The sequence below is a fragment of the Anguilla rostrata genome, chromosome 2 (genome assembly GCF_018555375.3).
Source record: "Anguilla rostrata isolate EN2019 chromosome 2, ASM1855537v3, whole genome shotgun sequence".
Classification (NCBI taxonomy): Eukaryota; Metazoa; Chordata; class Actinopteri; order Anguilliformes; family Anguillidae; genus Anguilla; species Anguilla rostrata.
Genome location: NC_057934.1, coordinates 67,731,741 through 67,756,353, shown reverse-complemented (window position 1 = coordinate 67,756,353; position 24,613 = coordinate 67,731,741). Strand labels below are relative to the sequence as shown.

The window sequence follows — 24,613 nt, the reverse complement described above, 5'->3', positions numbered from 1 at the left end:
TCCGGCTCGCAGTAGAGCTCGGTTCACACTGACACACAGACACTGCTTACCACAGAACTACATTTAGCATCGGTGAAACCTGAGGGCTAGGGGCTAGTGGCGTGTGTGCTTTGTGAGTCATGGACTTCAGTCCCCATAAGCCACTCTGCATAGTGAATGCAGGCCGTCCATCTGAATGATGTCTGTCTCAATCCGTGGGTTGAAATGCCTTTAATCGTGTGTGTGTGTGTGTGTGTGTGTGCTACAGTGCGTGACTGTGCTAAATAAAGAAAGTAATTTGCACATTAGGCTTGTAATCATGGAAGCCATTGTATCCAGCTTTGCGAGAAGGGAGGAAAAAGACATATTCTTTTGAGATTCCTGTATGTGTGAAAAAGCAAGCTTTATGAACAGTTTCTTTCTCTGGATTATTTTATAATATATTAACTGCTTTCCATATTTCTCAAAAGATTTTTGTAATCTCATCACAACCTCACAGACACCTTCAGGTGAGATATGAAACCAATGCACTTGTTTGTCAGTAATGGTACTGGTAACGGTAGTTTTCACTTTTTCAAAAGTAACAGCGGTATCCTGGACAAATGTAGCAAAAGCTGGCTCTCTACCGTGTATTCTGCCAGCTACTGCCCCCACCCCCATCCCCCCACCCCCCCACCCCCCACATCTGAAGCACAATCCTTTGCATTCCGTACCCACTTTCATTCCCCAGGTTTTCGCTGCAAAGGAGAATCGTGTTCACAGCTGACCTACTTGGTTACTAAGTAAGTAAACATTTATTGGTCGCTAAATAAATAGGTAAATAAACACTAAACGCTTGATGTGAATTGTTAAATGAATGTGAAAGAAAGAGGGAAAAAAAGGTGGAGCCCATGGGAATTTTTTCATTGACCCGTAAATTGAGGGAATATGCCAGAGCAGCCCCATTGGCCTGCATTAGCAATGCATCTCGTGTGTGTACTCTAAGCTGCTTTCTTCTCTCCATCAGCAGATTCCTCACTAAGCCCTTCCTGGATCATATGTGCGCTGTAAAAAAATAAAAATAATTTTAAACTGTGGTAAACTGTGGTCCAAAACTCTGCCACAATTTGAATTTTTTTTTTTTTGTAAATGAAGATGTTTTCTTTACATAGCAAAAAGAGAAATTTAATTTTTTTACCACCTGCTGGCAATAATACAAGCACCAAATGAATGATACATCCAATATGATGGCTCTATCTTTGAAGCTCCATTTTGAAAGACAGTGTCATTTCTGTTATTCCAGTGTCTCAGGCTCCCATTGTTCCTTGCAAAATCTTTATCCGTGATATCCAATGAGATGTTGGTAAAACGCCTGATGGAAAAAATTTGTATTACAATGCCAAAATGGAAGAGTGCTTTGGCCAAGCAGGACACAATTTTAAACACGTGTTTCCATCTGGTTAGACTGCACCACAACAAACACAAGTAAGTAGAAATTGATGTCGTCGTCCCCCCCCCACACCCCCCGTAAATGCTAAAAGTGAAATCATGAAGGTAACAACTTATCCTTGTTTATTCCTCCGATGGAACCATAGAAAAGAAAACATTTCCAGAATGGAAATGGTGTGGGACATCTACTTCGGGAAATGGACGGAGATTGCATTCCAGTCTGCTGCACTGGCTGATGAGCATCTGTGAAGTGATTAGAACAGAGAATCCTGGCTGCCCAGTGAGAGCGAATTAAAATTCAGTTAATGCGGGCTAATCAGCCACCAGCCAAAGCGTGCAGCTCAGAGGGAAGGGACAACCGTGCAAGGCACTCCAGTCAAGGACGTAGATGCTTTTTTTAGGCAGGACCACACCCTATTTGCATTACACAGGAGGGGATGGCTTACAGAGGGGGAAAGCAGACTGTAAACTTCCTGGCCCAGAGTTTCCATGGAGCTGAACACAAACTGCTGCGGCATAGCCTTGTTACCAATGAGGTTGATGGATCGGTGTTTCTGGTGCAGAGGGAGGATGATGGCTGTGTCGTCTGTGGCAACCATGCCACATCCCTCCATCTATCACGTATTTGCTGGGTACTCCCAGGAGTAGCGCTAAATCATTGCCTGTTCACACACACTCAGACACGCACGTGCACACACACACATACACACATACAGATACCCACACACACACACACACACACACATATACTCGCACACGGGACTTCCTCTGGGAGAGCAGTCAGCCTAAAACTTAGAGCGTGATGGAAATGTATTTGTTAACAAAAAGCTCGATACGGTATTGACAGGTTTGCCGTGGCAACCTGCAGAATTCCACTGGCTCCCCCGTGAGCCCGGCAGTCTCTGTATCGACCCCTCCTCTCTCTCCCCATCCCCCCGCTCCAGCTCCTGGAGAGCCGTGACGTGGGCGGAGCCTCACGGACGGCAGGCCACACAGCCGCACGCAGAGAGCTGCACGGCGCAGGCCAGCCACTCTCAACGATGCCAGTGGCTCAGGGAGAGGGATTTCAGAACGGATGCTTCCTAGCCACATCTGATAAGCACAACAGTTTGTCAATCGCAGTAGAGGAGCGGCCAGTTTTATTTACATTAACGTAACCATATTAGCCAGTGTATTACATTATTATTGTTAGTGGAATTATATTTTTTTTTGTTAATGGATTTAACATGAGTTTGAATTATGGTGATTGCAGTGGTATGGCTGCCAATTTTTTTTTTTTTTTTTTGCAAGGAGACATCTGAAATAGACCTGGGGGTTGTGTGTTCCGGGGTAGAAGACTGGATGGCTGAACAAATTTCCTGAAATGAGCATAATTACTGGTTCCCGATCGCCGTGTTGTTGGCTAATCACCCGTGGCCGCTTCTGACTGGCATCCCATCAGCCAGGTTAGACGGCATCGCTTAATGACCCCCTGCAGGGTTTGTGTCAGAATGCCTTTGGGCGCCTCTTAACATTTCTGCAAGACCAGGATTCCCCAAGTGCCCAGGTTCCCCTCCCCTAGCCTCTCAGTGCAGCAGACCGTGTCAGACCCTGGGCTGGGAACACGCTTGGGCAGCAGTGCTGACTGAACAGGACTTGTGGTCTGAAAGTCTGCGGGGTAAACTCTCGAGTAGGACATTACTGTTATACCCTTGAGTATGATGATCTGCCTGAATTGCCACAGTGTGTGTGTGGGTGCGTGTATAGTGTTACATATATATATGTTATATATATATATATATATATATATATATACATGTATTATATATGCACACAGTTAAACAGTACATAAATGTAAATGTTGCTTTTATGTTCATATAGGTGGTTAAATGTGTGTAAAGTGTTAAGGTATTGCCTTTCTGTCACCTGTAACTGAAAGGTTTCTCTCTCACTCAGTGCTTTTGTGCTTGGCTACCCAGTGACTCCCTTACAGCCAATTATGAATTGGAAACTGCCTCCATAGTAGGCTTCTGGTAAAGGTTTGGTGTAAGATTTTCTGTACGTCTGTCAGGTGTTCTGCACGTAAATGAACTCAATGACCAGGAGTCATTACCTGTTCAACCAGCAAGACTGGCTGTTTGTGATGTAGGCCAGTCACTGTACTGTGCTCAAACAAATAAAAAAATAATAAATAATAAATAAATGGGTATTTGGTTCGGTAATTATTTTTAAAACACAATTTCTAAAAACACACCAGCGAGCTTTAGTTTATTACCATTTACACATCTGGACACCACAGCCAAAATTCAGCCATAGATAAAACAGCTAGGCCTGTTGAGATGCAACTTTAAGCGAATAAACTTGGCATGTAGCTTCATCAAGATTTGCACTATTGTTTCTTTGGTGTACAGACTAGTGTGCCTGTACAACAAAGAAACAAAGTGTGACTGTGCGTCCTGCCACATGGGAGAAACATAAACGGAGATAATTTGCCACTGCATCGTCAAGAACATCATTCGGTCACATCACTAAGAAAAAACATTCCTCCTCCTGGAGTGACTGGTATTCGGCCATTCAGCCAATTAAACTGAGGTACTGTTGAGTGGCTGTTGGGGAGGTTTTGGCATTCTCTTGGTAACGGTTCGCAGCAACATAATGTAGCCTATTCCAGTCGTAACCAATGGACCGGTCTATTCAAGAAATCAAGGTTTAGATGAATACACTAATTTCGCTGTTTGTGTGCTTTCCGATTTTTCACTCATCCCACATTGCAAAAGCCGGAGTCTAGACGTCTAGGGGGTGGAAGTCTAGGTTGAGAGACGTTTTGACAGAAACGGACTTGGATAACGGCAATATAGCTCAGGTTTTACCTGGATATAGCCTGGCTACGTCCCAGACAGTAATACGACTTTCACTTTTCAACCAAATCTAGCCGGGTTTTCACATGAACGCCTTCACATCGTTTCGCCGACTTTTCATTACAACGATGAACGATCTGGGATCTTCCTCTGAATATTATATTTCCGATTAGATTCCAGTCCCTATGTTCAGACACATGGCACAATGTAACAGGGTTATGTTATCGTTATGGGGTTTTCTGGGTGCCTTACAAAGAAGCAAAGCAATTATTTAATTAATAATGCTGTCAACAATAGCCATTGACAAAGTGTCATTGTGCAGCATAATGCGGAACAAAATTGAAGAATAAGAAATGCGCACAAACTACCTGACTCGCCTACATACAGCGCCATTGGTTACGTTTCTGGACCACTTTGATGGAATGCCTACGGTTGCATGGGATGCCGTGTAAGGGGACAATATAATACGCTTTCCATTGATTCTTTGACTCAAGCTATTCATTTCTTCCATTCCAGAAACTTCCATTAAGAATATGCAAAACACAAAAATAAAAGACTTCAGAATAGTAGGCTACTTATCTGTTTTGAAGAGGAAGCTGGTTGGAAGTCAATTAATAGCCTGAGTTGGTTTAGATTTTAATGTAAATCCAGTCATGTTCATTGCCTATATATAATTTATGCAGTGCTAGTGGACCTCCACAAATGACCCAATTTGACGTGTGCCAGTGTGTTTGGGGTGTCCATGCCATGAAGGTCCAGCGGAGTAAAGCATTGTACACTGTTTTAATAGCATTCAATTCAGTACAGTTCAACAATTTTATTTAAATCAACTTACAGTTCTATATGGACATGGAAGAAAGAAGACTCTTCTCGCATCTGGCTACTGTAAGGAAAAGAGGGTAAGAACAGGATAGTTAGAAAACATTGTTTTGGTTGTGACAATTTTTGTGGGATAAACTTTAGAACAACTGCTGTAGTCAGTACATGACCGTTTGACCTTGTGAGGGCGTATCTGTAGTCTAATCCAAAAGTGGGGGCCTATAACCACAGTCTTCTAAATATCACCAACCTTTTTAAAACACACTTTTGTAAATGGTTTCAGAAAATAATCTTACGTATAAACGGGGACATTGTAACAACTTTTTCATGAATTTTCCCACAAAATGTTGTCTTTGTGAGTTTTCCTTTATTTCAGTCATATAGGCTACTACCTCGTGATCGTGTTAAATTCTTTCAACGAAACAAAACATGACATTTTAATAAATTTTATACGATGCAGCTCAATATAACCCATATTAGTATTATTGTCCAAGGCAAGGTACATTAATGCAAGTAAAATGTTCACAAATTTTCTTCCTCGATTCTCTAGACGTCAGACAAACATTCCTGTCAGTTTTCTAAGAAAAAAAAACTATTGTTCAGTAATTTCAGTTATATTCCTGTACGAATCCGTGTAATTGTGGACACGGTTATAGCTACACACTGTCGGTAAGTTTAAAAAAAACACCATCAATGGAACAGGTGGAGCTCACAGCCAGGAAAACCCAAACAGTGCTCTCCGCCAGTCACTTGACGGAATCGTTGGGGTGAGCGGTCCCCACGGCAATCGTATTGTGACAGCAGAGAGCAAAAAGGCTAGCAAAGCAGTCACAGCTAATATAAACAGTGGGCTGTTTGTTCTTGCTACAAATGTGAAAGTAATTCACTTTTTTATGAGATCGAGGCAGTTGGATCCAATTAATTACTTGGACCCAATTGTTCAAAGCTTCCTAAGTAGCTAATCGATGGTTTACCGAGATGTAGGAATTGCCTCTTTGACCGACCTCTCTGCTGAAATTTCATGCAAATAGGCCTGTCTAGAATGTAAGGGCTTAGCGTACACATGACTGGTCTTTTTGATGTTACTGTACAGAATAAAACGTTAAATTATTTTATCTGAACCGGAACCTCATGTTAACTGCATTATAATGTTCAAGCTACAATTTCACATAGACTAGAAAACATATTTTACTGTATTTTAACTTGCATTTTATTGTTATCATGAACGTTGTCGTTACAATCAATATATAGGCTACAAACTGGTGGTGGTAGTAAAACTCCCGCTTAAGATGTAAAATTAATATATATATATATATATATATACTAGCCTATAGCCTCCTATAGGTGCGGTTGTGAAGAGTCAGGGAAAGCGCAGGGTCTGTCATCCCCTCCCCCACCCCCCAGGGACGCCGTTACGAGGGTGAGCAGAGACAGGTAATTATTTCACGTTCCCCAAAAATAAAACTATTCTCCACAGCCGCAGCGTTATCATGGTGACAATGGCCCCTTCAGCGTGCTTGGCTATTCTTATTTATCTATTGATAGCAGGGGTTTGATGTTTAAGAGGTGCGATATAATAGGCTACTTTAAAACGGCTTAGGTCTGTAGCGGACAATGAAAATGAGCTGGACGATATATAAAAAGTCACAGTGGCAATAGGTTACAACTGCAGTGTAGCCTATACTGCAGTTATCTGTCGTCAAAGTGGTAAACCGGTCTGGGTGTTTTATTACCGTTTCAAGTTCACGGGAGTTTAAGTCACCTACCCAGATAATAAACGCACGTGCAGCGCACTACCTTTTGCACCTGAGCACGTGCACAGTACATATTTGCGCAGTTGTGGAGATTCAAATCTAGTCCAATGGAAGCATTTTACTCAGTTTGTTAGTTCACATGGTATCGAATAAATCGATTGTAAATGTGCTATTACAAAACAAATGTAAAACAATAGCGTAGCCTATATTTCGTCCGTATTGTGCGCATCCTTGTTTAATAAATGTGCTTCTTAGCTTAGCTCTACTGATTTGGTTAGCTCTTAACTGACCAAAACAACAGCAGGCTATTGCATTTTGTAATACAGCCTGTGTATTCAATGCGATGACGCTTTTGGTGGAGGAAAAAACTTAAAGGTCTATGTTGCACTGCGACAGTTTGACGGATCTCTTCCCGCTATAGCCTGGCTGTTGGCTAAGTATAATGGAAAACCACAAATACTGCAGCAGTCTTCGTGTCTTAAAGGAACCCAAGTACTAAACCCAATCGTGTTCTTTATAAGCACAAACGGGAATGTGCTAATTAAATATCTTGTTTGATATTTCATTGCTGTTTTGCGTTTATGACCTTATATGGAAAGAGAGTCGTGCCTGCTTGCAATAGGCTGGAGATTGCCGCCTGTATGAACTGAGTTCAAGTTTAACCCTTGCGGTGCTGTATTTTAGTAAAGCACGCCAAGCCATTCGTGTAGCCGACGTAGCTAGGCGAAATTTCGCAGCCAATTCGTGTTTCTGTGTGCGTCGACGTTAAAGAGGGACTAAGCCGATATGAAAACGGGAAGAAGAAAAAAAAACACAATTTAAATGAGAAATGGCGCCTCGTTATCAAAGTAATTACAACACTAATTGAGTGAACCAGCTGCATCTCTCAACAAATTGACATTTCAGCCAGAAGACACTCTTGTGTGTGCGTGTATGTGGGCGTGCATGCGTTCCTGTGTTGCCTACAACGTTTTAAACAGTCTGATTACATCATAAAGGTGACAGTTCATAAAAGTTCTGTAGCTATAGGCTACATGCTCGAATAGCAACGAAACCACCGAATAATGTCTGCGGCTTTCAGCTGCCATCATGCCAAAGTCGTTCGCCAAAAGATTCAGATGATATTAAAAAAATCTGGGTGAAATGCCACCGACCGAAAAGCTTATTGATGTGACCCAAGTAGATAAAAACAGGCAACTGGTTTGCTTTGAAATTTCACAAAATTATCACTCGCCTATGGCAGTTCAAGAACGGCGAAATTGCATGACCATGCCTATTAAAAGTGTAGAAATTGACTGTATTGAAATCCCAAGTTCAGCAGCCACGGTGAAGATATCATTCCTGGTTTTATTTTCATGGGCTATAGCGGCGTTAACCAATCATTTTGCAATAATATAGACTAATCACCCTTCTAAATGCCAGTACCAGAAATCCCAAAATTAATGAGAAGCTAAATTCCGCGGTTATCAGCTCAAAATAATAGGCTAAACGCAAGAACCGGCTACAGCTCGCCTATTGAGAATGAGTATCATATAGGCTACGTAATTGGGCTACTTCCTTTCCATGAATCTCGGACTATATGAAATACGCTGGGGGCCATTAATGCGCTTTGCCATTGGTTCGTCAACCGCTCTCTCATGTGCGCTAATTGTCGGCACTAGTCGTCTGGGTTAGATACGATAGCTTCTAAATATAATCTAAATCCTATGGTGTTAAAATTCTAGTGTGAAACAAAATTAATCTACTTTATGCGGGCTAATCTTTTGAGTAGCCTGTTAAACGTGACCTGTTATTGAATGGGCATGCTACCTGTATATGTTGTGGCAGAAGTTACCTTGTTCTGTGTTTTCTTAATGTTTTTAATTAACAAACGACCCATACGTGACCATGATTTCCAAAAATTCATCGCATAAACTTAAAATATTTCAGAGACATTCAGGTCTGTTGTGTACTAATTTGTGGGCTAATCAACTATATACAAAATTATACATTCAAATTGTGTAGATTGCATTTTTAATGATTATATTTTGTCCTTGTTGCTAAATAATAGCCATTCAAACCTAGAGAGTTCCCTATCTGTCCATTATCTGCCATATTCATTTTTAATGGAATTTAAACAAATAAATATGCAATAAATATGAATAAAAACTATTTGAAATGACATTATTCCCAGCAACACCTAGGCTGTCCAATGCTTCCAATCCAGGCGAAGTGAACTGTACAAAAAAATGTTCATCTTTATTAGCAGCCTATTTTAAACTTCAGTGGGTTAGAAAGTCTGCCTTAAATAATGAATACATGTATCATACAGCGTACTATTTTAAAGGAAAATATTCTGATTTTCAGAGCTCCCTCTTGCAGTTAAATCCAGCGCTGCATCCTAAAGCTGTGGAATAAACCCTGTCCTATCCCCTAACCACCTCCTCTTTCTGACGTCACCGCCATAACTATTTGCATGAACTGTTTTCTGCAAGCCTCTCCTGGAGTGCATAGCTTACCGCTGCCAATGGCCAACGAGTAACCAGTGAGGGTGAGAAAGAGAACAGACTGGAGGGAAACGCAGTTTGCTTCGTACGAAAGGAAAATTACCAGCCGGACGCACCAAGTGACAACCTCCACAGCCACAGTGTAGTGAATCCCCAACACCGCAGCGAGAATGGAGCTGCCCGCCGCGGGAGAACACGTCTTTGCGGTGGAGAGCATCGAAAAGAAGCGGATCAGAAAGGTAGCTAATGTTAGCGAGGTAGCCTGCTGGAACTCAGCACGGTCAAACCCTTCAAGTCGGTGGCAACGATAGATAAGATTGCTAGCTAGCTGTGTGCACAGTCAAAACCGCGGTTGATGCGGGTGATGTTTTCCTTTAGGTCGCTAACAAGCTAGCCAGCCGTGAGGGTTCTTGCATATTGTCGAGAGTCATGAACACTTGTTTTCACTGTTTTTCTTTCTTTCTGCAGGGTCGAATACAATATCTGGTCAAGTGGAGGGGGTGGTCTCCTAAGTAAGTCGGTATTAGGCCTAAATGTCAAACTTTATGTACAATGTCAAGCATCGGAATTAAGAAACGTTCATGGTTTTCCCGTACAGCTTGTCCAGGCTGACGCTTCTATGAAGATTTTTTATATAGGCTAAATATTAAACGCGTGTGTCTGCGCGCGCGCGCGAGTGTGTGTGTGTGTGTGGATCGATGTAGCTACGGATACCGTCACTAATTTATGCGAGGGAAGGGAGAATCCACCTCCTGTCGCTTTTTTCGCTTTTTTGACAGCGTAACTTAGCTGTCGACCCTCATAGTGGCATTCATTGTCAAGCTAAATTTGAGTGGTTTAGATATCTTAGTATATATTGTGTGTTTGTTTTTTGTGGAAATCAACCACTGCCATTATATTAGCGTGCGTTTTAATGCATCCCGTTCAAATGCAATATTAAATCTTACTATTGCTAGGTAACATTTCCTACAATGACTATCGATACTTTGCATTGTGTGCCACTAATGTTTCAGAAGTATATTTTAGAATAAGTGTATCAATACGGATCTCCATAGGCCTATATTTGTCCCTACCGTAATAACATTAGAGTATATTCCGCGTATATCAGTAGCCTAATGAAATTATTATCAGTCAGTATGAATAGCTGTAACTGTGTTTACACAACAGCATTTAATGTGAAATTATGTGAATATTAAATTGGTAAAAATTTAAAAACAAACGAAAGGTGTCCATATCTGCCACCATGTTTTCCAGTTGGCAAATTATATGCAGATAAGACACATTGGACAAAATCTGGTGTGGTTGAGAGAGAATGGCTTGCTGAGGGTATTTACGTTGGTCACGATTCATTTAGGATCGTTTGCATTGCTGTGAAACATGCAGCCTTTTTTGTTTTGCTTTTCCAGTTATTAAAAAACAAATCTGGAGTACACTAAAATGGTAGTTCGATTAGCCTACTGATTTTATCAACCACCCCCCCCCCCCATAGATACAACACGTGGGAACCAGAAGAAAACATCCTGGACCCAAGACTTCTTGTGGCTTTCCAAAACAGGTGAGTTAGTCTCGATTTGACGCATTGACCTTATCTGCAGGTTCAAGGCAACACGCAGTAATGTCCATACCACATTTTCTCTGTGTGTGTGTGTGAGTGTGTGAGAGCGAACGTGAGAGAGAGTGAGAGACAGATGTGGAGCAAGCGTGCACCGAATAAATAGGCCCTGCTGCTGTTTGTACTTCCAAAGCGTCTTAAGATGTGCTTTAAAAGCATGAAGGCCACTTCAGTGTTTATTAAAGGTTATACTATAGATGGAGTTGGCAATAATATCACATAAAGGTAACATTATGTATTTATGACACATTCAAGCAATCATTTGAATGTTCAGAGAACAACTCTTTTCATGGTTAACATTGCAGAAACATTGACAAAAACGATAGCCTAATGTAACTTAATCGGTGATGGACGCTATATGAGACTGCATTACACATGCCATCACAAAAATTATTACGATATAAAGTGTTGTATTGAATTTATATAGTATTATGAATGTGAATTTTTAATATAATACAGGCACCACTCTCACAATAGCTAACGGACGATCGGCTAAATGTGCCTACACAACTGGTTTAATTCTCTGAGCCATTTTGGGCTTTATATTTACCTTCCCCCCGATACAGTGCACTGAATTTGGCGCCAATTTTGTTTTTTCTTTTTCCTTTTGCTGTCAGCCGGCCCCTCTTATGATTTCCTGTTCGTAGCAGCATGCGAAACCATAGCGACAGAGGTGCAAGGGGGTTGAAAGAAATCTGCTTCGGAATCAATATTCAAATTGGCATTAAGTGACTCCCTGGCTGCTCGTAGAAGGGCGTCACGATATTGTAATTTCCGTGGGAGTGTACTAACCGCTGCAGTGAAAGGGTGGGGGGTCTGTGCGTACACGTGCTGCTTCCCTAAGTCTGGTCGCGAGGGCTGTGCCTTGTCGGTCTCACGGTGTGAACCAACACGTGGTGTTGCTGGTTCTGTGTGGAGCGGGACGTTTGCTGTGGCTCCCTGTCCCCAAAAGGCTTTCCTCCTCCGTCCCACTGTGCCGCAATAATGCCATTCCGTTCATTAGTGGTGATCGCAGACCGCCCCCCCCCCACCTTTATGTGCATTTGCAGTTCCCTCCCTTTACAAAAGGAGACTTTTTAAAAATTTTGGCTAATGGCATGGGTTCTCCGGCGAATCAGATTGGTGTGTTAAGTATGACCCTGGAAATCTCGCTAGCTGTCTCTGGGATTGGGATTGAGCTAAGGCAGAGCGAAAACGTGTCAGGAAGCAGGTTGTAGGATGCCAGGAATGACTGTTTCCCAAGCTATAATTAAATTTGACCCTTGTGATCTGTGTATTGAATTTACTGCATAATGAGTTGTGTGGCTGGTTCTGTGTTGTGGCACATAAATCTTTGTTCTTTAATTTTCTGTTGAGATGGAAAAGTAGTGTTGATGGAACCTGCTGTAACGTTCATTATGTAATAGTACAGTAATGTTGTACAATACAACTATTGTTATGTAAATGTTTCAGCGAATAATCCTGAAACATTTAAATTATGCAAGAAGTTATAGGCTACTTTATGAATTCTTAATCCTTGAGGTTTGTGTGTTCAGAGCATTTTAATTCTTGCTACTTAGTTTCAAGAAAATTAAGAGTAAATTGTAGAATATATTGATTTTATTAGCCACAGACATATGGAGGTTTGCATTTTTTCAACAGTAAATAATTTTTATGTTGTCTTTCGACTGTAGGGTTTATAACAGTGAGATTAATTCATTATTACAGGTATTGAGTTTGAAGTAAGCTAATCAATTCTGTGACTGAATGATGTTCTTGTGCTAGTGCATCATGTAATGTGTAGAACGATAGTCGACTTGTAAGACCAGATCCAAATATTTCTTGAATGAGCTGGACTAGGACCACAATTAATCACGAGCCAGTATGTTGTAAATACTAGTTAGTAATGTTTCAATATCGAACTTTAAATTAGCAGGTTATAGTATTATGAATTCTATCCTGAGGTTTGTGCAGAGCATTTATGCTACAGCAGAAAATAAGATAATTGTAGATTATTGATTATTAGCCAAACATATGGGTTGCATTTTCAAAGTAATAATTATGTGCTTTGACTGAGGTTATAACAGTAGATTTCTATAAGGTTATGAACCTTTAGAAGTAGAGTAATCACATTACGTGCTGAATGATTCTTGGCTAGTGCATCAATGTATATAACTGTGTGTATGAACGATAGCTCAGAACTTTTGTTAAACTGACCAGATCCAAATACATTTTTCTTGAATGAGCCTTGGACTAGGACCACAATTTAATCACGAGACCAGGAGGCAAAGTCCAGGTCCAAGATACTAACTTTTATCCACAATAGATTGTCACGTTACACAATATGAATATTCACGAGAAATCAAATTCTGAACATGTTTTGATCCTGAATGAGTGGTGGTTACAAAGAATTGACTCGATATGAGTGCTGATCATAGTCAGAACCAAGCATATGGTGGTATTGCTGCTGTAAGTGCTTGTTTTCACAAGAACACTTGGCAGAGGCAGAACACTTGATGCAAAGTACAGATGGTAAATATATTCTGTGATCCTGAAGGTCTCAGTCGTTGTTATGTTATTGTTGAATATGTTTTTATTTCCTGTTATTTTCAGGGAGAGGCAGGAGCAGTTGTTGGGGTATCGCAAACGGGGCCCCAAACCCAAACACCTCTTACTCCAGGTAGGTCATTGCTCTTCCATTATTTTAGTTTGTATTTTATTCAGCAACAACATAATTTACAGTTGTCACATTACCGTGGTAACTGTTTGCCTCAGAATTTACAGGATGTGCTTTCCTGGCCTTTACTGCACTTGGGACATTTTGGTTCTTTGCCCTGATATTTTGTGAAAATTTTAAAGCAACACTTTTCTCTGCAGAAATGGGCTCCTTGCTCTGTATTCACTTGCGGAAGAAGAGAGTTGCATACCATTTTGTGAATTGGCCCAAACAATATTAATCATTTGGTTATTTTTACCTGCTGGCTGGAGTTCATAAATATGTGAAATGAGGACCAAAAACCTAACAGGCATTTGTGAGTGTTGCATGAAATAGAAATATCTGGGGCTTTTTTTTTTATGTTGAATTTGTTGTCGCAGAAGGGAGACGAGCATCAACCCTGATTGTTTTCATTTGGAACTGGGTCTAATGATCCCGCCCGCATCCGATGTGCTCTTCATCGAGTCGAACAGAGCGCCCTTTCCAAGCGGAGTGCAGCGCTCGTTCCTCTCAGGGATACTTGGAGGGTGTGATTAGGTGTCTGTGAGGCACGCACACGTGGTATAAAATCAATGATGAGGCATGACACGGCCACTCGCATTCCTGTTGGCTAAGGTCATGCGCACAGGAACTCCGGTGCCTCTGTGATGATGGCAGTGTAATGGCCTGGAGGAGGATGGTGGTGGGGTAACAGAAACCGTGGACTGCGATGAGCCCGGGAGTGGTGTATATAACGGAGGCCTTCACTGACAAGCGATAGATTTGTTCGCGTCCCGGGGCTCTGCCTAGCAGACCGGAGCCGAGGGAACTCACTTTAGATCTACGGACTCATATGTTTGCCCATTAAATTTGACACATCTCATTCTCATTTTTCTCTTGTTTTTTTATAACTGTTATGATTTCATCTGTGATTTGTCCTGGAAAATAGCCAATATAAAAATACAAGTTGGCTGCGATTACCTTCGAAGCGCACGTGTTGAAATCATATGACAGCTGTAATGCGCGTATCTTACTGTGTGTTGGGTGTTGAGAAACCGCAATAATTGCTCTTGAGATCACCTACAATTTTCTGTTTGATTTATGGCTAGCTACGACATTTAGCACTCTGGAATTGTGTTTAGAGTCCGGTGTCATGAACTATGCTTATTATAAGGGCTGCCAACGACCAATGTACAGTAAAACGGACCATTCAGCAAACTAATGTGCTTGCAGCTGTTTCAGGCAATCTGTTTCCTGTAGAGCCATAAGAAGTGGCAGCAATAGTGAAGTGGAAGAGACAATGGCAACCACACTTTGGCGCCACGGCAACCATATTTAACACGAGAGGAAACGAGGGGCTACTGTGTCGTGGGTGGGAGCACAACTGTCTATTTGATCCATGCGAGGTTACGCTGTGACGAACGGTAGAAACCAGATGCCCTACTTCAGGTTTGGCATCGAGTTCTCAGCCCTTAAACAACTTTAGCCGCGCCGACGTTGTAGCCAAAGTGTGCCAGTTCCGGCATGGTGCTTTGAAAGTGTACAGTGCATTCCCAGGCTTTTAACGGGTGCTTTTCATTCTGGTGATTTCAGGTTCCCTCTTTCGCGCGGAGATCGAGCATCTTTTCCGGGTTTCAGGAGGCGTCGCTGAACGAGGACGGTCAAAATCCGAAATCCGGTCCGGTCCAGTTGCACCGACCTCAGATGCAGCAGTACCAGCTGAACAGCAAGAAGCACCACCAGTATCAGCCCAACTACAAGGAGTGCCAGGCGGAGCAGCAGGCAAACGGGAAGAAAAAATACTACTATCAACTGAACAGCAAAAAGCATCACCACTACCAGCCAGACCCCAAGATGTATGACATACAGTACCAGAGGGCCAAGGGTCTGGAGCCCACCAATCAGGGGTGGAACCTGGCCTCAGCCCTGCAACAGAAGTGGGTCCGTGACAAAGACTCGGGCTGCTTGAGGAAAGTGAAAGATCTCCCGATCGGGTTGAAGAAGCTGCCGACCCACCTCGGTGCCAGCGAGCCAGCTCTCAGCCCAGATGCCAAGGAAGCCGTCCTGCCCAACGGGGTTGGCAGCAAGATGAAAATCGTGAAAAACAAAAACAAAAACGGACGGATTGTGATCGTCATGAGCAAGTACATGGAGAACGGAATGCAGGCCGCAAAGATCAAGGACGGGGACCCCGAGGGGATTGAGAAATCACAGCAGGTGGACCTGTCGGGAGACGGCAGCGCGGAGACACTACTGGACGGAAACAAGTTCGTCAAAAGACAGGCCCTGGAGAGTGAACCTATGGACACTGGTGCGGATGACCTGCACGTTCGCGCCTCGGGACCAAATAACGGTCAGTTGCCTGAGGAGAGAGCGGGAAACTCTCCGGGGGCAAAGAGTGTGGCCGAACAGAGCCAAAGCGAGGAAGCGTGTCCGGAGGAGCTGTCCGACGATCAGCCCCTGCAGCTGACCACCAAACCCAACCTGACCCCTTGGCCCACTGAGACGGGCGTCCTGTCCAGGCTGGACCAGAGGGGGGAGAAGCTGGCCCGGAACGGGGCCCCCGCCCTCAAGCGTCACCTCTCTGCACCTGAGGAGGACCGGAGTGGCTGCAAGAAGTTCCTGAGCTCCAGGAGCATCAGCACCCCCAGCACCGTGCCCTCCACGCCCCAGACCAACCCCGTAGCCCTCAGTCCGAACGGCCACCTCAGCGACGGGCACCATTACGATTTTCTGGACTCGAATCCAGAAGAGCCCATTGACCTCAGCTGCGTGAAGCCCAGGGTTAGGATGAACTCGCAGACGGAAGCCGTAGGTCCGGCGGAAGAGGAGAAGGAGCCACCGGCTACATCTGAACAAACGGAGGAACCCCCTCCTTGTTTTAAGCCTTTTAGGGGGAACATTATCATCACAGACGTTACGGCCAACTGCCTCACTGTGACATTTAAGGAATACGTCACCATTTAAGCTTATTTCAGGGGAACAGAATACTACTGACTTTTGTGAATTTGTACAAAAGAAAAAATCTAGTTCATCGCAAAAGGGTGTGAGGGATGTAGCCTTGGAACAAAAGCTTTACACTTGAGCTCTTTGACTACAAGGTCATAGATTCTAAGGACTGGTCCACACAGTTTTCATTTTGCATCCACCAGTGTAAAAAATGAATTCAAATGAAATCCTTACTTCATGCAACACACTGTAATTGTATGAGATTGGGTATTGTTGTGTAGAAGACTATACTGAACTATAATAGGCAACCTGTTAGGCTTACATTTTTCTAATGCTTAATGGTGTCTGTTGTTTCTAATTGGTTGCCATGACGCTTGGAGTGAGGTTTGGTTGTATTATGGCTCAGACTAAACAGCACTTACTGGTGTATATACTTTTTATGTACTTTGGTATTATTGGAATTTTATATGATTTCCATTTGGCTTTAACAATCTTTATTACTTTTAAATTAATGTCAAGAAGTCAGTCAAATCAGATGCAGTGTAGATTATGCATATTGTATTGTATCTTTTGTATCGTTTCATATTTAGTGAAGGGGAAGGCAAGATTACAATACATGTATTCTGAGGGTGCCTGTCTGTTTGTGCGACAGACAAAGAAGTACAGCTGCGATGTACAGACGCACCACTGGATGCCATTGTTTTGTTTGGGCAAAGTGTTTTGAAAAAGCCTTTTGGGATTTTTTTTTTCCATTTAGAAAAGATCACAGATATAAATCCGTGAGCTTGGTCAAATGTGTAAACCCCAGAAATGAAGGATCTAGGCGTCAAAGTGTACCTGCACTATTCTGTGGGGAGTGGGAGGGGGGCGGGTCTCTTGGGGTGATAGTTTTTGGTGACAGTCCATCTTTACAACGTAGGATGATTGAGGGCCTTGCACTGGTCAGTTCCTGGGTGAGTCTACTAATGTAATTTTACACTTGGGAGAGACAGTTCCTCAGTTTTGCTTTGACAGAAAACTACACATTCTAACTACTATAGGAGTGATGGCAAAGCTATACCTGGTTATTCAGCAGATATTTTTATTTTAGAGGAAAAAATTATATAAAGGGATATGTAGGTTGCTTAATATTTTTAGGGTAATGCAATCTGTGAACTAACCTATTTAATTGAGAACAATGGCTAATTTGAGGTGTCCTGCTGAAGCGGGGGGGTGACTTTCCTTTAAGCTCTTTATTAAAACTGCTTGAATGTAACACGGGGTGTTCGATTGGAGCTCTGCAGGTTGCCTTTAACTTTCAAATATAAGGCACTTTTAATGTTCAGTCTTTCCACAATATTTGTTTCAGCATTGAAGTTAAACGTTTAAGGCGAGAACTGTCACGTTCAGAAAAGTTAAGACCGAGACGTTTCTGTTTCGGTTCGGTCGCTGGCAGAGCTCAGAGTGTACAGTGTGGTCAGTTTGATCGATTTTTCTAAATCCTTGAAAAGTGACACGGCGTTCATGATATAAGAGGACTTCAGTATTTTTTAAAATTCTGTTCACGTTAACATTTTTTAAAGCAACATTTCACGTTGCGAAATTTTCATTAACTTTTTTCAATATACATTTCAGAGTCATAGAACTGTTATATGCCTTTCACGCATCCAGTACACACATGGCAGCACTGTAGAGTCTGTACTCTTCACTCTCAGAAGACAGGGTTCTTTGGCTCGTCTCCATTGTGGAACCCTTTTTACTTCTTTATGGAACCCTCTATGGTGGGTTTTTTTTTTTTTTTTTTTGTCCAACAAAGAACCCTGGAACTAGATATGGTTCCCCTATGGAAATGGGCCTGGAAGTGGAACCCGTCTGAGAGTGTCGTCTGGCTTCGGATCTGCAAGAATCAGAACTTTCCCTGATCCATGTTTGAGCATTGTTTTTTTTTTTTTTTTTTTTGTTTTGTTTTTGTTTTTTGTTGTTTGTTTGTTTTTGTTTATTTCCCCTTTCAGCATTTGGCTGTTCAAAAAAATAAATAAATAAATAAGCAATGTAACTCTTTTGAAATGGGAGAAATTAGCACTTTGCTGTTTTGTTAACTGGATGGTTCTTTTTGCAATAATAAAAGATAAGCGACAAAAGCAAATGGGTGTTATGATTTTGTGACCCGTGACGATGAGCACTACAGTACGTGTCACAAAGAAGCAGTCAACATTGCACATTAACTGCCGCCCTTCCCCCTCTAGCGCAGGCAGATGATTCGTGTTCCTGCCTCACTCAATCTTGTCGAAACCGCATGACTAACTTTCACATTCAACACGGGCACAAGATTATAAACAGCTGCAGAACTAATTCACTTCCTATTATTTATGGATAGAGTCAGTGGCTTAAAAAGTTCACAGGGAGGGTCACGCAGCCTGCCCACTAATCAACATGTTAACCTAAGGTTTAATACTCCCAAATCCAAATGTTTTTATTTATTTATTTATTTATATCTGTGTGTATATCTTAAGATCGTGTAATTCAAGTAGGCTATTACATATCTAAAGCCCGCGCGTGATAACGGGGAAATGTTCCTCTTGCATGTGTCAAGTTGGGACTTACGCCGCACACGTCCACTTTCCTCCCCATTCAGTTTAAAGTAGCTACAAAGCATTCGCCGATTTTAGAATTAGTCAGCTGTTCGGATGCATTTCTTAATAAATTACGTTAATATTTAAGTTAAGGCCTGTTTGTCTACAGGACACTGGGCTGTATGCTGCTTTCAGCTTTAAAAAGCAGGCACACATAGGTATCGTAAATTTAGCAACACTGACAAACATTCTTAGTAGTGTCAATAAATTATTTATTGTAATTAGGCTAGATAAATAGGGTGCATCGCTCGTGTGTGAATTAACCTGCTCAGAGCAATGCACTGACACTTTGTTTTTCTTGTTCGGATTCAATTATTTTTATTTCTAAATAATACATTTCAGATTTTAAATAGCGTATTTTGGACTAAAACATCCATGTTTTATTAATGAATCTTATTTAGCTGTGTAGACAGTCTTCTGGGCCTACATACCTGCGGTATAAACTGGGTATTTGTTCGTTTGGAGTCGATATATGCCTATAGATCTGAATCAAACATACAGATCTATGATGCACACAGGATATGTTGACAACTGCACTTGCAAAACAATACTTCCTATTTAGACCACACGAATGAAAGAGACTAAAACGTTATTCCAAATCATGTCATAGCATTTAAATGATTCTTGTAGTGGCTGTGTCAGCACTGCAAATATGGGAACAAAAAAACAAAACAAAAAACATATCGAATATGGAGAGGGTTAAACAAGGCTATGTTACACTCCTAATCACAAGAATTAGCCGACAGTGGAAAACAGCTCACAGGCAGCGGATTTGAAGGCCTATCGCACTTGGGCTACATCATTACATTACATTACATTACATTACATTACAGGCATTTGGCAGACGCTCTTATCCAGAGCGACGTACAACAAAGTGTATAACCATAACCAGGAACAAGTATGTCGAAAACCCTAGAGAGAAGTACCGTTCCAAGTGCAGAGAACTACCGCATAGTTCAACTTGGACCCTGAAGGTTAAACTGGTTAACACTAACACAAACGAGAACAGTAACATCAATCATGTTAGTGTCGCTATAGACGAATTTAGGTGCTATCATAGCATATCGGGGTCTGTTTCAGTCCATTCCACAACTGATTTTGCGCCTTAAGTTGTTTAATCATGACAGCGCCTGTGTGATTTAATTGTGTGCTATTAACATTACATTACATTTATTTGGCAGACGCTTTTATCCAAAGCGACGTACAAAAAGTGCATTTCATGGTCATAGACAACTGCTAAACACAGGTTCATTAAGGTACAATACTTATTTCTAGCCAAGAACACAGTTCGCACAGTGAACACTATTCTGACCTAACCTCTATTAACATGTCGTATCATTTGTCTAATCATTAAGATATATTTGACTGAAGTGAAGCTTTGACGCCAGCACAGATTAGCTATCCTTGATTCAAAAGAAGTTCGATAATTTAGAATTCATTATTACTTTAAGTCTTCATCTTAATTTCCATGCCATGAGTTAACTGGATGAGGAATTACTCGTATAAAACAGCTATAAGACGCAACAGAATATTTGACTTAATTTGAAAATATAGCCTATATAGCCTATTTTATACGCATGAAAACATGTCAAAGCGAGGGAAATGGTCATTTCTCATTCTTTTCCAGCAATTGTTTTGCCACGCGTCATGTATTTATTTAGTTATTTGTCGATTATGAGAGACAGCTTTAACAATAATATTGTATACGTTATGAGCCTATTAGATTTGTCCTCAAATTATAGGCTATCGTACAGTTGTAAATGGGAACATCCTTTTAATTAGAGAACAGTTGGCTCGGCAAAAGCAGACATGTCGCACTTTTGATGTATATAATTTTCCACTAACATGGCGGACTTTTAGTAAGAGTAGCCTAAGTAAAGTTGCTATTATATCGGCTCAAACTGCAATGCAGAAACAGGTAGCGAACCCGTTTCATTAGGCTACACCTAACAACCGCAAACCTCTGTCTGCATCGACCATTTCCTATTTCGCTGAGCCTATGAAAAAAAGCTGCTTTCGATATGTTTTCTGCAAGAGGACGAAAGAAAATGGCTGTCTCTTTCAGAGTTCATAGACTGTTGTGCGGCCGTAGTAAAAATACCGTATTGATAACCAGCAACGCACAGCGGACCTAATTTAACACCTGTCCGTGTTAGCCGATGACACCTGGCTAAACGATGCTGAAAGAGCCAATAAACGGGCTGCCTCATCTCTCTTGTAAAGCAGGGGAAGAATAAAGTGAGGCGACTATAAAATTGTCAGTTGCGTATTAATGCAAAACAGTAGGTTACGGTTTAAAATGTCTGTGACACCCATGCATGCTGTAATTCTAATTATAGGCCTGCCTAAGCAACAAACATTACCCGCATGTTACTGTGTTCTTTTACCTAAAATGTTGGCAAGCCAATGGCTAATTAATAAGAGCTACCCTTTATTTGAATGTGATTGCCGAAAATACCCCCAACACAACCAAACGAAGAGACATCCTGGGATGCGTTGGGTTTTTAAAAATTAGCTTATTATTAGTCTTATTATTAGGCTATTTTTTGCAGGGATTCGACAAAGCTTTGACCTTAACTTCCAATAAGACGTGTTTTATTAAACAGCATATCATATATGCTTCAATTAACCTACACAATGACATTTATTTTAAGTAGCCTACCTTAGCTGTTTTATGGCCACGGATCACATTGCGATTGTACATAGTAAAATGTCCAGTGTTAATTCAACACTAACAGTTTTAATTCAACTCAATGTTGATTGTTAAGAGTTGAATTAACACTGACATTTTACTGTGAAAGACTAGGCCACATTATCACATTAGGGGACTGAAATGCAGCCATTCCGTCAAATTGCATGATTTTCCCCCCACATTTTACAATCGCGTTTCTTCTACTTCGTGCGTAGCCTATGGCCTATTGGTTTGTGAAGACAGACTAAAACTGCAACAAGCAGGCAAAATCATTTATTCAGCTGGCTCTTTTCATTAGACCCTCGTCCAAGCCTACAGGCGGTAGGCTGTATGTGGCTCATTAATGAAAGGAAATCCGACGGGCTTTTAATTGCAGGCGAGGAAGACTGTAATTATTAAAACGACGAGATTATCCATTTCTGTAATGCCTTAAGACCCAAGCGCAGTGCATGTAGTCTAGATAAGTAAGTGTGAAATGCAGCGCAGATGTTATATATATATATATATATATATATATATATATATATATATATATATTTTTTTTATTTTTTTCTGTTTAGTTTTTCAACGGCAATGTGTCGACGTTTTCACGTTCTTGCACAAAGAGCATATCGCCTGATGTTTTTTTTAAATGAAATATAGACAAAAGACAGACTGGTCCCTTCTTTTACGTGTAGTCTATTTCTTAGGCTGCCGATGTTGCCTTGTACTGAATAGGCTATACGACGGCATGCGTTAATAATTTGCTGTTTTATTTTTTAATTCAGCATAAAGACCTAAAAGCATATAGGCTACAGAATATAGTCGCCGTGATTCAAGCACCGTAGGTGACAAGTCTTGACTTTGAGGTTTGAGCTACTTCCTTTGGCGATGCACACTAATACACTCGAAGCCTGCTAAAAGCCTAAATCAGGTTTGCTCAAAATTAAATAAACGCTATACTATGAGTATACTAGCCTATGTTGAATTAGCTGAATACGCCATTTACAAAAGCATACTGGAGGTGTTTTGTTTCGAATGCGTGTGGCTTCCTTCTTTGCAGTGCATATTCTGCTTTGCACATTCTGCAGTTTTTTTACTCGCGAACGCTGGGTAAAGGCGGTTGCCCAGATACGAGCGAACCAATAATCGTTTAACAGGTCGACTGTGCGCCCATATACGGCTGTAACCATTGCTGCACTGCAGACACGCCGAGACCAATCACTCACACCACCATAAATGGAGTCCCGCAGCCTACTTTCCTGCCTGGATCGGATGCACAATGGACTGCTAGTTATGAAGGTTAAAGTCATGCTATGACGTATAAAATCTTCGCATTTCTTACATAAGGATTCATACAGAACGGATTAACCTAAATGCAGCCTACGTGTAGAGTTCTATTGTAAAATGTAGGCTACGTTTATGCAATAAGTGTCTTTCCCTTTGTCTCTGTTTGCTCGTGGGATTTACAGTACACCCCATTGTTTGTCCTGAAAATGTGGGCATGACAACGTGAATGGTCAAAATTCAATTCCGATTAGCATCTTTACTCTAGCACCGACGCACCAGCGTCAAGACAATTCTTTTGTCCCTCTCTCTCTCTCTCTCGCTCTCTCTCTCTCTCTCTCACACACACACACAGATAGACACACACCACCCTTCCTTTGGTTTGATTTGATGTATCATTTTCGGCTCTGCGTCATAATCGCCACCAAAATATTTCGGTATTTCAGTATAGTCTGTGGTAATCACATTGGGAATATGGGCTAAATAAGAAATAGGCTACATTTATATATATATATATATATACATATATATATATATACATATATATATATATATATATATATAATTGAATTGTAGATGTGATCTTAATGACACCCATTTCATAAGATTCATAAGCCTACTTTTTTCTTAATTTAGGCGAGATTTTGCAGCAGGAGAAGTACCACTTACGAATTCAAGGCATGTCTCAATCAATCGTAACCCCACCCCCACATCACCCGTCTTTGGCTCCTATTCTGTCTCAGAATGTATTTAGCCTACTGTATCAATGCTGAAGGCAATAAACCGCAATGACACCTGAAAATAATGTGCTACGTGTTAGCATGATTGATTCCGAAAGAACAAAACATTAGAATTTACAAAGATATTAACAATGCGAACCACACATTCCATTTTCCGTTTGACACCCTCAAGAAGTCTCACTTGCCTTTATGCAATTTCTTAGGCTTGTTGAACAATACATATCCATAATTCTCTTGATATTTAAAATTCTTTATTTAATCAAGTTGTGCATTGTGGAAAAACAATGTTTTGCATGAATGGCTATTTCCGAACGTCACTATTCTGTACATGAGAATTTGACGCGGCTATCGGATATGCCACAATTCTGTTTTTTTTACGACGACAATTTCAAGCTAAATAGCCTACGTATGCGCTAGGTTACATGTATTTTCAGTGACCAAAAATCAAAATAGACTACTATACTACTAAATGATATGGGCTGGCCTATTGTGTCTATTATAACAGCCTACCCGTAGCGAAGAAAAGCATCAACGTCGTATCACTAATGAAAATAACTTCTAAGTTACGTTACGTTAATACGTAGCTACTTAAGTTTATTATGCTAAAGGCACTGAGAAGTATGATTTGTCTGCCTTGTTAGAATCTGGTTGATTTTTTCCATGACAACTCAAACAAATATTGTGGCTATTTTGTTCTATTAAAACGTGAACAGGCGGTTTCCCTTGAACGTCGGCTCACAATGAATTATGAAAATCACTATGACT

General features: G+C 41.2%; 1 protein-coding gene across 1 annotated transcript; it reads left to right on the top strand.

Moving 5' to 3' along the window:
- Positions 1-9,256: 9,256 nt before the first annotated feature.
- LOC135249022 (E3 SUMO-protein ligase CBX4-like) lies at positions 9,257-18,564 on the top strand. Its single transcript, XM_064324243.1, has 5 exons — positions 9,257-9,542; positions 9,772-9,815; positions 10,793-10,858; positions 13,508-13,574; positions 15,183-18,564. The coding sequence occupies exons 1-5, from the start codon at positions 9,474-9,476 to the stop codon at positions 16,554-16,556; spliced, it is 1,620 nt and encodes a 539-aa protein (XP_064180313.1). The 5' UTR covers positions 9,257-9,473; the 3' UTR covers positions 16,557-18,564.
- Positions 18,565-24,613: the final 6,049 nt, after the last annotated feature.